The sequence below is a fragment of the Sabethes cyaneus genome, chromosome 2 (genome assembly GCF_943734655.1).
Source record: "Sabethes cyaneus chromosome 2, idSabCyanKW18_F2, whole genome shotgun sequence".
NCBI lineage: Eukaryota > Metazoa > Arthropoda > Insecta > Diptera > Culicidae > Sabethes > Sabethes cyaneus.
The window spans coordinates 125,142,390-125,159,580 of NC_071354.1; the positions used below are offsets into that span (position 1 = coordinate 125,142,390).

Consider the following 17,191-nt stretch of genomic DNA (forward strand, 5'->3'; position numbering starts at 1 on the left):
CAAATGGGTGAATTGCGTTCATTCCGGTTCATTCGTGACGTCACCTTGCAAAACCTTATTGGATCTTCAATGTAAACAGCAGCTAATTGAATATGTGAATTTGAGATTATCTTACGAACCAAAGGCACGACTCTACAGGTAGAATTCTCTCTTAAGTTTATACCACCCTATATTGTCATCTCTATATCGGGCTGCAGTAAAGGCCCAAACAGAATGCAGCGTTAACGCAACCGTCAGCGTCAATTTGACAGTAAACCCACGGAAAAACTGTCAGAATAACGCTGACGGACGCGTTGACGCAGCATTCTGTTTGGCCCTTAAGTGACAGCGAGAGCATGTTCTGGGTTCAAAATTTTACAGTGGGCCCAAAACCAACTGCTGGCTGTCGAGTGAAATGTAGCGACGAAGTGCTATTTCATTTCTACTCACGGTATCCACGGTATAGTTACTATATAACTATATATATTCGCAATGACGGCACCGCACGACCTCTTTTCCACTTACAGAACTGCCCGCAGCTGAATGCGTGAAAATTATTTCCAGCATATTTCTGTCTTTTGCACTCTTTAACAAATCGCTATTCCGCTTCACGCATACTCGAAACTAATGTAGATGTCTCCACTGCGGCGCCGTCATAGCGAATAGTAACTATTGGCCTTGCCAGCGTTGAAAGAGATTTCGTAGGCTGCTCGCACTTACAGGAAATCTCGTGCCGAACTGTCAACGCGTGAGTGTTGACAAAAGCAAAAATACTTCCCTTTCTTTTTTTCTCACGCAAAACCCTGAACAATATCAGCAACGCTGGCAAGGCCAATAATCCACGGTTGGTACCCAAAAAAATGGTTACTTGCCATAGGGTGGTTTATACGGTGTTTTTTCATTGGCCTACTTTTATCGAAGCAAGCATACGTATGTTATTTTCGACAAAACAAAATGCGGAAAATGCTACTTTACTGTGCAACCAGTACCTAGTACTTTCTATAAGGGACACAAAATATAAAACAATATAGTGCAATCTTTTTCAAAATTAAAATGACATTTTATTTCATTACTGAATGCTGTTTGCTAAATGCAATTTACATTGTCTTATTTTTTTTATTTTTCTTGTATTTTTTTTGATAACTTTGAGCTAGCGAATTAACAATAGATACAATAAAGAAGCAGATCATTACAATCACTAGAAATTCGAATACTTTTTGAATTATGTTTGATGAATTCTGAGCAGATTTGGCAGATCCTCTATGAAGTCTATCTTTTTGGTTTTGTAAAAAGGATTTAAAAGGTTCTTGTAATATTTTGCCAAAAACTGGAACTAATATTAACATGTCAACTGCTTTTTCTACCAGGTTTTCATTAAAAGCAATTATTACAAATATTTTTTGTATGTGCATCTTAATAATCGCCTTGCCTATAAGAGTTGCTCCAAAGAACGTCCAAAATGGAACTAAAAAGTGTCCGCATGTAATTCCAGCAAGATCAAAAAGAGGATTCGGGATCTAAAAGAAAAACGAATTAGAAAAATAAACAATTTTTGAAATCAAATGATTATTACACTTGCACAAAGAAGAATTCCAAGAAAACCAACTCTTTCTACAAATTTTTCCATTGCCAATTTGCCGCTTTCGAAGAGGCTTAACTTTTCACCGTGTTCTTTGCGTTTGTGTAGTTTCTCTAATTCACAAATATTTCGAGTCTCATGCTTTTCTGCTGACAGTCTTGAGGCTCTGGCCATAAAATATGGAGGAAGTTCTCCAAGTGCTGTTCCAGCACCCCACAAAAAGGCTTCATATCGCACCTTTGTCATGATGTTCCAAATAGATGGGAGGTTCCGGAAATTACCACTATCTGGGCAGATGATTCTGAAATTATAAAAAAATAATTCTGAAATATTTCTTTGCTTGCTACACTTATACTATACTACTAGATACAGTAGAATCAATCTTATATATAAAAATTGTTGTTGCTGTTTTTTATTAGCGTCACATACACACACACACACACACACACACACACACACACACACACACACACACACACACACACACACACACACACACACACACACACACACACACACACACACACACACACACACACACACACACACACACACACACACACACACACACACACACACACACACACACACACACACACACACACACACACACACACACACACACACACACACACACACACACACACACACACACACACACACACACACACACACACACACACACACACACACACACACACACACACACACACACACACACACACACACACACACACACACACACACACACACACACACACACACACACACACACACACACACACACACACACACACACACACACACACACACACACACACACACACACACACACACACACACACACACACACACACACACACACACACACACACACACACACACACACACACACACACACACACACACACACACACACACACACACACACACACACACACACACACACACACACACACACACACACACACACATACATACATACATACATACACACACAGAAAATGCTCAGCTTCCGAAATTGAGTCGAATGGTATATGACATTCGGCCCGCACCTTCTTTCCATTTCCGGTTTTCCGAGTGATTTCTATACCTTGATCTATACACTATCTATCTATCTGTCTGTACCTATGTTCCTTTTAGAATCGAAAACTACTGAACCGATCGGCGTGAAAATTTGCAAGTAGGGGTTTTTGGGGCTACGGAAGGTTCTCTCGATGGCAAAAGACCCCTCCCCCCACTAAGAGGGGGGGGGGCTCCCATACAAATCTATGCCTATAAAAATGGATTTCTGTCTGCTCTGTTCCTTATAAAATCGAAAACTACTGAACCGATCGGAGTGAAAATTTGCATGTAGGGGTTTTTGGTGCTAGGGAAGGTTCTGATGATGGTTAGAGATCCCTCCCCCACTAAGAGGGGGGGGCTCCCATACAAATCTATACCTATAAAAATGGATTTCTGTCTGTCTGCCCGAATGTTCCTTATAGAATCGAAAACTACTGAACCGATGGGCGTGAAAATTTGCATATAAGGGTTTTTGGGGCCAGGGAAGGTTCTTATGATGGTTAGAGACCCCTCGTCCCACTAAGAGGGGGGACTCCCATACAAATGAAATACAAATTTCCTCATAACTCCAGAACTAATCAAGCAAATGGAACCAAATTTAGCATGTGGGTGTTTTTGTAGGAAATTTTTTTCTATGGTGAATTGAGACCCCTCCCCTCTTTAGGAGGGGAATAATGACCCCTCTCCCTTTTAAGAGGGGGGGCTTCCATACAAATGAAATACAAATTTCCTCATAACTCGAGAACTAATCGAGCAAATGGAACCAAATTTGACATGTGGGTGTTTTTGGAGACAAGAATTTTTCTATGGTGAATTGAAACCTTTCCATACTTTAGAAGGGGGGGGGGCTCCTATACAAATGAAATACAAATTTCCTCATAACTCGAGAACTAATTAATCAAATGGAACCATATTTGGAATGTTGGTGTTTTCGGAGACATGGAATTTTTCTATGATGATTTAGGACCCCTTACCATTTTAGGAGGGGGGCTCCCATACAAATGAAATACAAATTTCCTTATAACTCGAAAAGTAATCAAGCAAATGGAACCAAATTTGGCATGTAAGCGGTTTTGGAGGCAGGATTTTTTTTAATGATGGTTTGAGACCCCTCACCCCTGTGGTGAGGGGATAAGGACTATCATACAAATAAAACAGAAATTTTTGCGTAACTCAAAAACTAATCGAATAGACTCTTTCATAAAACATTAATCAATAACAAGGCCACCAAAAACTATAGTATCTATAGTATTCAGCGCGTGACGACAACAGGCCCCAAGTGTTGCCGGCGACTTGCCGTCGGAAGCACCAGCCACTTCGGGGGGGCAGCCCCCCGTAGAGATCACCTCTACCTAGGTTTATTTCTTTTCCTAGATCTACTGACCTCTATTACTTTCCTTCAGTTGGGTCACCCCTACGAAATTGTATGTACATATGACGGCGCACTGTGCAAGCTCAGACGGTTTGAACAGAGCAAAAGGGAACGACGCAGACGTAGGCCGAAACGTAATCAACTGAGTTTTGATATTTCCCCGATCGTGATCAATTTGAATACATTCACACTTTTTTAATCCATTCTATTTACGTAAAAATTGTGATTTTGGTAAGTAAAACGGTAATTTTTACTTCAATATTCAATACGGTCTACCAAAAAAAGGCCGACCTGGACCGATGTGATCTCAATTAATTTCGGAGGCCAATATATTACTAAACATTTATACAAAATTTTATTTGCTGCTTGTGAGCAGTTTTTACGTTATTGACATTTGAAAAAACCATATATTTTTTTAGAAAAAATGCATGTAGCTTCGGAACCGAAGGAGATAGAAACTTGATTCCTTCAAACAAAATGTGCGTTTTCCATGCGTGTGAAAGTGCTCAAAAGGCATGATTTGTGAGAAATAAACACGAAAGAAGATATAAAAATACGAATTTTTTAGGTCCACCCCGACCAAAAAACTATAAATAGCTGCAGCCCATAAACCATAAGAGATAAAACTTAAATTTTTTAGGCATAGCTGCTTAAAATTTAATGTTCTTTAACTTTGCTGAACATTTTATTCAGCTAACTTAACGGGAAATTAGCAGTCATTAACTTTTCGTCGGAGAGCCAAATTTCGGAAGCAGTTTTTTGCCCAAACGCGGGGTTCTGTTTGAAAAAATGTAAATACTGCTTTTTTCTTGTCAAACACAGCGAATATATTTTCATGAACAGAATTTTTGTGCCAAACAAAAAAACTGCTTTTGAAATTGTCAGAATCGATGATTGCTAATTTCACCTTAAGCCAAAAAAATGTTTATATTTAGCACTTGCTTACTATAATGGTCACCCTAATGTCATATACACCAAAAAATGTGGAAGTTAAAATAACAAATTTACTCCGAACATACTATATACCTAGGACTAGCGGTTTTAGCGTAATTACTTTCGTCCACCTAGATTTGGGTTTCATCCCACGGTGCGCCATAATGCGTTGACGATGATGAATTAATGAGGAGGAAGAAGAGATGACAGAAATTGACTCTAAGCAGACCCTCTACAATTGTATAATGTATAAGCAATAACAATGAATGTACTTATCTTGATCTTCTCCTTCCTTTTGTTTATCCGCTTCTCTGCATGTGTCAGTCTTGTTCGTATATTCGTAATAACTTGGCCCCTACATTGACTTCACGTCGTCCGCTCCAATGTCTTCAACCTATGGCTGGTCCCTCGTTGCCCCCCACGACAACGTACGGGTCACCGTGGGAAGCAACGACAGAGATCAGACAAGGAAAAAGAAAAGAAAAAGAAAAGGGGGAAGTTTTAGTTAACATGTTGATTACAGTTTTTGGGTTAGTAATATCACGAGGATTCTAAAATTCTGTCTGCCCATATCCTATGCTACTACTAACTACTCGCTAGTAAGGACGCTACTCATCTCTCTAACTACCCCTGTCATTACGGTCGGCAACCCAGCGCTCTTCAACCACCTACGCTCATTAAAAGCCACAGCCGCTTCTTTACATGCCATCATTGCACTGTTGGCGTTAATTTCCGAATATTTTGTGCGGAATATTATCGCTCAGCACTATCGAAAAACTATTTGAACTTCCGAATAATAGAGCAGATGCGATATAATGGGGACTGGCATTCGCTCGTATTATTCCCGGTGGCAGTAAATATTTATTTGTGGCGGTAGTCAACCGGTTTGTCGGGTTGCTCTTCAGATAGTCGCCAAATTGAAGAATTTCTGTAACTAAAAAGGATATGGTGGATCATGTAGAACAGTGATGGGCCAAACTGCGGCCCTTCGTGATGATTCGTGTGGCCCGTGGACTGATTTGAGGGATGGCAGACTCATGAATAATTTTTTTGATGACACAGGGATCACTCAATTTGATCGTAGTACCTCGTGCGTATTGTAGATCTTATTAATAATTTTTGATCTTATTGCTTTACGGTTTAAATCTTGTGGTAATTACTGGAAATCGGTTTTTGATGCCGCCTATTTTACATTTTGCTATGCGCAAGAATGGCCACAGGTCATTACGACCCGCGGACTCTTGGGACGATCTGATTTGGCCCACACCACACCTATTGTCCTATGTCTGGGCACCACTGAGGTAGAACTTCACTTGGAGATATGTATATATACCGTGTTAAGTGCAAACTGTTACTGAAGCAAGACTTAATAAGATGTTAGCGAAGTTGACAACCCTCTGTGAGGATGGTATTGAAGTGACAAAATCCGAATTCTATGGACATATTTTAAGCACTATGACCATCTCTTAAGAAGTGGGAATGATGGTATATTGAGGATAACCTTCCGCTATCCCTTGAATCAGCCAAATAATCGAATACCTGCTTTTACTTGAAGAGCTATACTCTAAACAGATCTAGGTAGAAGTGGAATTCCATTTGAAGTCTGCCAGGATTGGACAATAGATAGAGCAAAATGCATATCGAAGCTTTTCGAGAGATCCACCGAGTCCAACCGCGACGACGGCAGCAAGAATGGAAAGGAGCAGGCCGCCGGTGAGTTGCCACCGTTCGACTTGATGGATTCTCCGACAGTAGCTCATCAGCATTAGGAGGGTCTTTGGGAGACAAACAGCGTCATTCATGACAATTTTATATTGTTAGTTGAATACATGCAAATCACTCTAATAAAGGAGGGAAATGAGAAAAAAACAATAATAATTTTAATTAATTACATCCAAAACAATACAATAGAGGTGACAGTAACAAAAATGATAGCAATATTGAATATGATTATAATTGTAACACCAGTAGCAAAAACAATAATAATAATGAAGTAATAACACAGGAAACACAGCCACTGACTATAACTTCCTGCCCATTAATAATTGTAGTTTGGCAGCATAGGTATAAGAGAAAATTCCGACTCATCATAGAACACTCAAACATATATTCATTCATACCTATACACCCATGCACTCTCATACATGCGTATATATACACATGTATACATGCACGTGTGTGTATATTTTTCAGTGCTGTGCTGTCCATAATCGCATAACAGCCACAAATTCTATGGCAATCCATAGCCAATGTCTCGATTACGCAAATAAAGACATCACATCATTTTTGAACACTCGTTCGTTCTAACTAGGTAGCTATAAATTTAAATTTTCATGAGTAAGTCAAAATCTCATGAATGGTGGGCAGGATTTGGTTTCAGTTTTCTAGAGAAATTTCTGTGCATACCAGCATTTCATCTAGGAAACTGAGTAAGCTCTCCCGGTGCTTCGGTCTAAACGGACTTGATTTAAAATCAGATCCGTTCAATTCCGCTTTACGGCACACATGCTACACGTAAAGGTAAATTATGCAATACAGTGGACCCCCCCTAGTATAAACATGGTGTTTATACTAGAAAAACTCGAAAAAATTTGAAGACAATTTGTCCCACTGGAAAAATGGACGCATATTTGTCTCGCTGCATATACATTTTCATATAAAATGTTTTCAAGTTATATACAAAATTGAGTGAAGTTTTTCAACATTATCTCATAGAGGGACAAATCATAACATCAAAACTAAATAATTTTAGAAAAATCAGTTTTTCAACTTTGAGTAACATGGGACAGATATGCTTCCAGCGGCAGTTAAGGAAATACAAAAAATATTTTCTTGATTTTAAGTTAAAAATGGTTGCTATCTTCAAAAAAATTGTAGCTAAACCATTTTTTAGAAACTTTGTTGAATATTGAAGATTTCTATCTTTTACATGAAAGAAGTTATAGAGCCAAACTCTTAGATCTTTAACAACGATTCGTACGCCTTTCTAATGTTCTAAGAAATTATTAATCAAATTAAGTTGCACATTTTCGTTAAGGATTGTAGATCTCTATCTTTTTCTTTTTAGAAGCTATAACGGTTTTTTTATTTTTACATGTAATCTTTCAGGGGGTGTATTTCGGGGGAGAGCAGCTATAAGCGGCTAATCTCACCTGTTTTTTGTGAATCAATTTATGCTGTATCCCACTATGTACAACTTAGTGTGAAAACCTGTGTAATAGATGCAGAAAGTTATCATGAAAGCAACCGTTTTTAAAGCCTGAAACTATGGCTTCTGCAATGAATGATTCACTTGAGCAACAGGATAACAGGAAATACTGGAGATGCTAAAATCATCATTGATGTTATTTACATTCCACCGAATTTGCGAAATGAATTGAAATTGAAATCGCCACATTTCGTCAATTGAGAAGACTTCTGATTTTATGAACTCTAATGATGATGCTTTTATTCGGTGATTATAATCGCGCTAGCTTCAGGTGGTTATCGCACCCGCGTGTCAATTACCTATTTGTTGACGCCATGAATTCTACAGTTAATACCAGTAGTTCCTGCTTATTGGATGGTATCGCCTTACACGGTTTATACCAGATCAACGCTGTTCACAATTAAAATAGACTTTTGGATCAGTTTCCCAGTTGCCGGAAGTCGTCTTTCATGTTTCCGGATTTTAAGAAAAGTTACAGGTGTAATGTAGAAAACTATCGTGGAATTACTTCTTTATGTGCTTTCTCGAAAATGTTGTAAACCATTGTTTATCCACCTCACAAATCCACCTCACAGCACGGATTATCCCGGTAGATCGGTTTCCACAAATCTGCCTCATTTTACCTCACTGTGCTTCCGGACAATGGACCAGCTTGATCAGGTTGACGCTGTTTACACTGATTTGATGGTAGCGTTTGACCGTGGACAGATGAATTTATGGACAGTGAAAACAATAAAATTCCTCAGGGTAGCACTTTAGTAACTTTATTGTTTTCACTGTCCATAAATTACCTTTCTCGGCTATTTTTTTTTTGCTTTATTAGAGTTCTTTTATTTCAACCGTATTAGTATACACTGTTGTCGGTTGGTTCTGGGCGAGTTCAGTTAGTGCTCGTGTGTGTACTTATCACTAAGATTTTTAATCTATTTCCTACGTATTACACTTTTGGGAGAAAGTAGGGAATAAGGATGGAGATTATTCAAAATGGAAATGTTGAGTTGGAATTTATGGTGCTACTACGTCACCGAAAAAGTCCCACACCAGGTTGGTGCATGGTTGAGAGAACCATTTCCTGTTCTCAACTCCTAAGAGCCCATATTGATGGCAAGATTTACCGCGCTTGCCTTCGCGTTACTTCTGGGGATGACTGTTTCTTAGGAGCGCCATGCGGACTAAATTAGGTTCTCGGCAAAGCATGTTAACGAGCCACTCCCTGACTAGCCATATTATCTGTGTACCGTATGGTTTCATCGAGGTGGGTAGTTGCTAACATGCTGAATATCGCTTAATTGTTGTCATTGTTTTGTGAGAGGTAAATTTTTAAGTGTCTTAAATTCAATAATAGTCTCAAAGCATTTTATGTTGTATGGTAAATTATTATACAACAAAATACCACGACAGGTAGTACTGTTATGCGCAAATTGTGTACGAGTTCTTATAGGAACCAAATTAGCATTCATTCTGGTATTGTGTATTTCCTGAGCACGTAATAGCTCCAAATTATTTTTAATAAGGTTGTTGATAATTTTATAAATATAGCAACAAATTTCAAAATTATTCATTTGTGAAAGTGACACTGTTTTTTCGTTGTATAATTCGGCTGTGGGATGTAAATGAGGTAATTTTCTAATTATTTTTATTGATTTGTTTTGTAACGTTTTAAGAGTGCAGCCGCTGACCCCCAAAGAGAATTCATATAAAGCAGATGTGGATTGATATAGGCATGATATATTTTCCATGCAGTTTGTTCAGAAACGAAATATCGTGCTTCCTTCAGGGCAAACACATATGGAGAGACTTTTGAACAAATAGATTGGATATGTTCGGCCCATTTTAATCTTTCATCTATGGTAAGTCCTAAATATTTGGTGTATTGGAATTGTTCTATCGTAGTTACACGTAGAGAAACATGTATTCTTGGTATATTACCATTCAAGCCAAAAATTACAAAGTTTGTTTTTTTAACATTGAGAGCCATATGATTTTTATTAAAATATTGGTCTAATAATTTCAGGTCATGGTCAATGTTGTATTTAAGTATTTCTGAGTTTTCAACTTTATATACTATGGCTGCATCATCAGCGAATAGCTGAATTTTTCCTTTTAGAGGCAGTAAAAAAATGTCGTTTACATAGAGAGTAAACAAGACAGGACCAAGTATGGAGCCTTGAGGTACTCCAAACTTTATTATCTGATCTGAACTTTTAACAGCGTTTATTTGTACAGATTGCGTTCTTTTTTCGAAGTTATTTGTTATTTGTTATTTATTTATTAAATTCATCCGACTGGAGTGTCTTAATGAATATGAATATGGCTGGGAAAAGCCACCTTGAAAATCATGGATGACAATTTTCAAGCCGGCACAAAAACCCAGCATCTTTTTGACATAAATAATACATAGATATAACTTACTCACTACAAACAGTTCACATTACAGGCAACAGATAACGAAAAATCAAAAATTGAAGTTGTGTGCAGCACTGTTGTATGATGAAGCAAGGCGACGGATAGGTTCCTGTTGGCCATAGTTTGTGCGATGAGTATTTAACCATAACAAACGTTGATGGCATTGTGGGCGCAGAGGGCAGTGTAGTTGTAGCATTGAGAGGATGTTTGGACAGTCATAGCTACCAGTTAAAATTTTGTGAGCCGTTTGAGCCATTATTTCCTTTCGTCGTTGTTCAAGTGTAGTAATACCAAGCAGGAGGCAGAGATTAGCGTATGGTGGCATATTGTCAGGGTCTCTCCATGGCAGTGTACGGCATATCCTACGAACAAACTGTTTTTGCACGCGCTCGATGCGTTTTACCCAGTTGTCGTAATACGGGTCCCACACAGCGCAAGCTGTCTCCAAAATTGAACGCACCAAAGAGCAATAGAGGATGCGTAGAGTCGCAGGGTTCTCGAATTCCTTACCGACTCTCAGGATTAAACCAAGTTGTCGATTTGCTTTGTTTACGATCATTGAATTGTAACCGAGCGTTACAGGATCGTCTGTGTTTTTTAATATGTGCATGAATGTTTTGTATACTTTCATGTTTCTAGGGTTATTGTTAGTAGGGTTAGTTAAATGTTAAAAATTGTCAAAATAGGTTAGTTAGGTTAGTAAAATTAATAAATAAATAAATAATTAAAATATTGTCAACACACTATACATTAAATACGTAACACAGTGGGTACAAGTGGGTGGTGCAACGACAGCCACCGATAAGTATGACAGAAAAGCTAACGCGTGGGGAAAACTGTTATACGCTGAATGACAAGGTAAAAACTGCGCGAAATATGCGGCCATATGCGGGGAAAAATACCGCGAAAAGGTTTCGTGGTGGCTAAAAGGACCACCATTGCTGAGATATATTCTGGTTGTCGTGTGCTAAACAGCTTAATTTAAACAGTTAAAAGTGCTAGTGAGTGTTGTGAGTGGCTTTGAATTTATTCAGGACCTTTGAATACACCATAAATTGTTTGTGCAACCGTGGGACGGTTTGCCATTGAAGGTCAGCACACGATCGGCCTAGCGAGCCTAGTTGTTCGCTACGTCTAACCCGTAAAGGACCAGCGGCAGTCCTCTGGCCTTGGGCCATAATTACTAAGGAGGACTTTCCCCTCTCGGCACGGTCATTCCGGTATCGTCCTGGGCCTGTCGATCTCCGTCAAAGAGGGAAGACCAGAAGGAACGGACTAGCACTGGCCAGCGTCGCCTTGAACCCAGCGGCGTCGTCAGCAGTGACTGCGAAGCCAGCAGTCAGTAGCGCAGTGAGAAGCGCGCGCAGAACGTCTCCCAGCCTCCCCCGAACCGTAAGCAGAAAGCAGCGGAAAACTCGACCAGCAGCAGTAGCGACAGCGGTACGTACCGGTTTCCAACCTCACCCACACCCACACACACATACACACCCACAATAGAAAAATCAATAAAATAAAAATAGTTCAATAGTTCCTTTCTTTCCAATCCCCAAACATTCAATTATCACAATAGCCCAATTCATTCAGACATTAAGGAAAGTGAAAGTCGACTGCACGTTTGTTCGCGAAGCCCCTCTGATTACCCAGTAGTAAGCCGATCCTGGGACCATAGTCACAGGGTCTCTTGCTACTGAGCTTTCCCGGTACACACAGTAAAGACACACCAAGGTATCAGTTACAGAATAGTGTTGCCTAAACGTTAGTTGTGTGTCCAGCACAACTCCGAGATCAGAGATCACATCACAGCGTTCAACCGCTATCCCATTAATACGATAGTCAAACATTAAGGGCTGTTTTTTACGATGGAAGCTGATTGCAGTACACTTCGCAATACTCAAACTCATGTAGTTGCGGCAGCACCAGTCAGAAAACAAATTGATCAGCATCTGAAGTCTAGTGCAGTCGTCATAAGAAGTAATAAGCTGATAAATTTTGGTGTCATCCGCATACAATAGTCGTGTGCCGGGTGGTAATAGTTTTGTAATATCGTTGATAAATAGCGAAAACAGTAAGGGTCCCAAAATACTGCCTTGGGGAACTCCAGAATTGTTAGTAAACCAGCTAGACTGGGATAAGCCCAGCTTTACAGCAATTTTCCGGTTGCGTAGATACGATTCTAACCAAGCTACCAACGCAACAGAGACGCCTAGTTTATTAAATTTAGCACAAAGTATTCCATGATCCACACGGTCAAATGCAGCCTTCAGGTCGGTGTAGATAGCGTCAACCTGAAGGCATCGGTCCATACCACGTAAGCAAAAAGAAGTGAATTCAAGTAAATTTGTAGTCACAGACCTTCCTGGGAAAAAGCCGTGCTGTGCAGTAGAGATGTAATTTTTTATGCTGAACATTAGATGATCATAAACAATCGCTTCGAACACTTTCGAACAGGCGCACAAACAGGAGATCCCACGATACTGCTCTACATTTCGTTTATCGCCCTTCTTGAAAACTGGAAACATAAATGATTCTTTCCAGCTACAAGGGAACTGTTGGCATCGCAAGGAAAGATTGAAAATCATGACTAATGGCAATTTTAAAGCATCGCAGCATCTTTTCAGAAAAATAGCTGGAATGCCATCAGGACCAGGACTATAGGACTGCTTCAAATTGCCAATTGCTGTTGCGACTTCCTCTTCGGTAATTGAAAACATTTCTGCGGTGAGCAGATTACTAGGAACATGCGTAAGGGCTGTGGTAATATCATCCGATGATGCACACTCGCTGTTAAAAACGCTGAAAAGGTGTTCTGCAAACAAGTCGCATTTGCTGCCATCCGAGGAAGCTTCTCTGTGTCGCAGATACATGCTAGAGGGAAGCCCATCCTCTTTTCGTTTCAAGTTGATGAACCGCCAAAAGCCTTTTGGATTCAAACGTAAATTGCGCTCTGTTTTTTGCACGTAGTTTCGATAGAGACTTCTGTTCAACGCTTTGTATGATCTGCTTGCAGAGATGAAACGACAACGGTTGACAGGATTTCTATTCTTTCGGTAGGCACGAAGAGCAGATTTCCGTGTGCGATTGAGCCGTGTAAGTAACCTGTTACCCCAAATTGGCTTAGACCGTGGACGAACTCTGGGAATATGCTGTGGAATAAGTTCATGAATTTTCGCAGCAAATCTCGATACAGCTTCGTTCAGATTGTTGCAGCCATTGATTGAGATCCAATCGACTTCTCGTAATGCAATGTTGACTGCATCGTAATCTCCCCGACGAAAATCAAAACAGTTATAATCAACTTCGTCAATAAAATTAGCTTTGACCGTCCTGTTAAAGCTGACAATCAATGGCGGATGATGAATGTCGATATTACAGAGGGGATCGGGCGCGGTCGTGACGGAACAAGCAGATAAAGCTTGTTGATTCGCAAAAATTAAATCCAGAACCCTGCCGTTCTGGTTACATACGGGATTAACCTGGTACATGCTGTGTAAATCCATGCCATCTAATAAACGAGAACTGCCGACATTTATCGATGACCGTACAGCGTCAACAAATAGGTAGCCCGCTTGTGGATGCAACGACCAACATAGTCCAGGACGATTAAAATCGCCGAATAAAAGCAAATCATCATTAAAAAAAATTGAATTAACAACTTTCTCAAGCGATGAGATGTGGCGGCCAATGGTTTCAACTTCATTGCGCAGATTTGGTGGAATATAAAGAGCACCGATCACAATATTTGAATCATTGTTCATTATCGTTACCCATAAATGTTCAATTGATTCATCGATGGCATCGACAAGCAAAGCGGATGACAATGAACGTCGAACGGCTATAACCACTCCACCACCCCTAGCCTTAGTGCTATTTTTTGAAGTGCGATCACAACGATACACTGTATACTCTGTGCCAAACAGTTCAGCCGAAGTGATTTGCGAGTCGAGCCAAGATTCTGTTAACACAATGCAGTCATATGGCGAGTCACAAACTTCCAGTGCAAACTCCGAAACTTTGCTGCGCAATCGGTGTGTGTTCTGATAATAGAATAATAGATGTGTAAGCACCGGGTCGGATGAATAATCGGGTTGTAGCTGGCTGCTTCGGGCGATGGCACCGGCGGTGCAGGAAAAGGGGCTATGGGAGACAGAATCTGCATAAATTTTTTGAAAATTCGAAATTTGCAATGACTTAACTGAACTGGGGACCGGCTGGTCCCCTATATCCAACGGTGGTTGAGCAATCAATTGATTGTTGATGACTGCGACGGATCCAAAATCGTGGTTCGCGGAATTTTTGCCGCAACTGGTTCCCAAAAATCCGATTTATTTCGATCTTCAAACTCCCGAAAAAACACTCCTTTCGGCCAATTTGTGGCATCTAGAGCAATATCTTTCAGCTGAGCGTCTATACCAATTTTAAACGAGATGAATGCTAACGAATTCAGGTCGGCATTTCGTTTCACTAATTTTTTAACCATCGGCTGAGAACCAGCAACGCATTCTTGCACAAGAGCTGAAATCTCGTCCTCAGACACGTGCGGGGCAATGCGTGATAAATAAAGCCAAAATTTAGCCGCCGGCTGCGGAACGGTGTCAACTAATTTGGGGAAATTTTCAGTTGATCTTGTGCCACCAATCAAATTTGATAACCCAGTAGGGCGCCTGGGAGTGTCAGTAGGTGAAGCAACTCTAGGGCGCTTGGCTCTTCGAGTGGCCGATGATACTACAGGGGTTGAATTCGATAAAAGTTTTTCTGAAATCGAACCGATAAATGTGGCAATTTGACCGAGTTCGTTTTTCACTTCCTTCATACAACAATTGACAGAATCAGCAAGGGAGGACAAATCATTTGCAGTAGTGTTTGAAGACTTTTGCGCCTTTAAATTTTCGACTGATTTCATGCAGTCAGCGCAGAACCAAAGCAGATTCATTTGCTCGTTAAAGAAATCCAAATTCGATCGCACCCAGCCGAAGCATGTCATGTGAGCAACACAGTCACATAGATGGCATTTTATCAAATTAAGATTTGTGATGGGTTGAGAGCACTCGTAGCAGGTTTTATCCATCCTTGCGAAAAAGCTTTTGTTTATCCGGCAAAATGCGTTATCGTCAGATCAACAAATCAGTTTGATGTGGGTAGGCACAGGCGGCGGTTTCAGCGAACAGAAGACGATAACGATGAGGTTTATGATCGTTGATCACAGATGTCGCTTCAGATAGAAAAACTGAACGTAGCGGTAGAGGCAGTTGCAGATCCAGAATATAACCAAAGTACACAGCAGCAAATATTGAATCAACAGTGGAAGTACACTAAACTTCACTAAATTCACAACAAACTGTATCGCTGTTAGTCAGCAAGGCTGCATTCTGGAAGTATGATTTTATTAAACTCATTGCATCATTAGTGAAACCTATTTTCTTTAACTTGTTGAATAATATTTTATGACTAGCTGACCCGGCAAACTTCGTACTGCCACCAATTGAAATAAATAAAGTAAGTTGGGATGTACTCAAAGTATAGGTTAAGTTTTTTATAGTTTTTGGAGAAGTTTAGCCTTTGAGAGGATGGTTAATTGACTACCAGATTTTTGTAGAACGTCTGTTTCTTCCAACTGTGCTAAACCATTAGTTAGAATAGCCGTTGAAAACATGTGGAAAACGTTACTTTTTCAATTCCCAGTACTCAACCATTGTGCTGGGTGTCGATTTATTTTTTGTGACAGCAAATTCAATCGCTTTAAATAACGCCCAATTCCCTCTGCTGCAGTTAACCGTCTAATGATATGCAATATATATTCAAAACTTTTTGAGAGTACAGGCCGGACTCGATTATCCGGGGATTCGATTATCCGGGTTTTTAGACTCGATTATCCGGGTGAAAAAAAAAATAATTTTTTTTCAATGATTTGTTTTTAACCTTAATGTTATAGTTTTCATGCTACATGATGATTCCAACTTGACAAGTATTGATACACCTCCCTAAAGCTACAAAATTCCTTTCTTATATTCCTTTTATCGGCGAACAAAACAAAAATAAACCCTGCGATGATGGAATCAATTTTTTTACATTACCATCATCATCATCATCGTAATCATCAATAAAAAAAAATTGCAAAAAAGGAATTTTATGACTTTAGGGGAGATTGATCAATAATTAAAAAAACGTTTATAATACCTAAATATTGAAAAACATAACATACAAAAAATAATATTGTACCAAAAAAATTATCAGTGGAAAAAATCGTAAGAAAGGAGTTTTCTGACTTTTGGGAAGATAGATCAATAATAAATAAAACATTTCTGATACCTAAAAGTCAAAAAACTTGATATGCCTAAAAAATTTTTGTACCAAAAATGATGATTCGATTATCCGGGTGATTCGATTATCCGGGCTGAAAATAAAAATTGTCACCCGGATAATCGAGTCCGGGCTGTAGAATCAATCATTGCACCACCAACTATATTTTCATTACTGTCGATATCATTTTTGCATGTTTTGATATTTTTTTGTTGGTTTTTTGACACTTTCGAGCACATTTCCTCTATCATAATCAGAGGTTTTTATTTCCACGGTAATTTTAAAATCAAAATTTGGTATTCTGATATGTATCTGATGTCAATGTTATTTAGATCTTCAATTTTACTTGATT

General features: G+C 39.4%; 1 protein-coding gene across 1 annotated transcript in view; it reads right to left on the minus strand.

The window, feature by feature from the left end:
* Nucleotides 1-1,032: 1,032 nt before the first annotated feature.
* The window catches only part of LOC128734139 (vacuole membrane protein 1), a 118,192-nt gene continuing 102,033 nt past the window's right edge, over nt 1,033-17,191 (minus strand). Inside the window, exons 4-5 of the mRNA XM_053828175.1 lie at nt 1,553-1,859; nt 1,033-1,496 (exon numbers count right to left, since the gene is read on the minus strand). Coding sequence (XP_053684150.1) covers nt 1,077-1,496; nt 1,553-1,859 — 727 coding nt within the window. The 3' untranslated portion in view covers nt 1,033-1,076. The remainder of the gene's footprint in view (nt 1,497-1,552; nt 1,860-17,191) is intronic.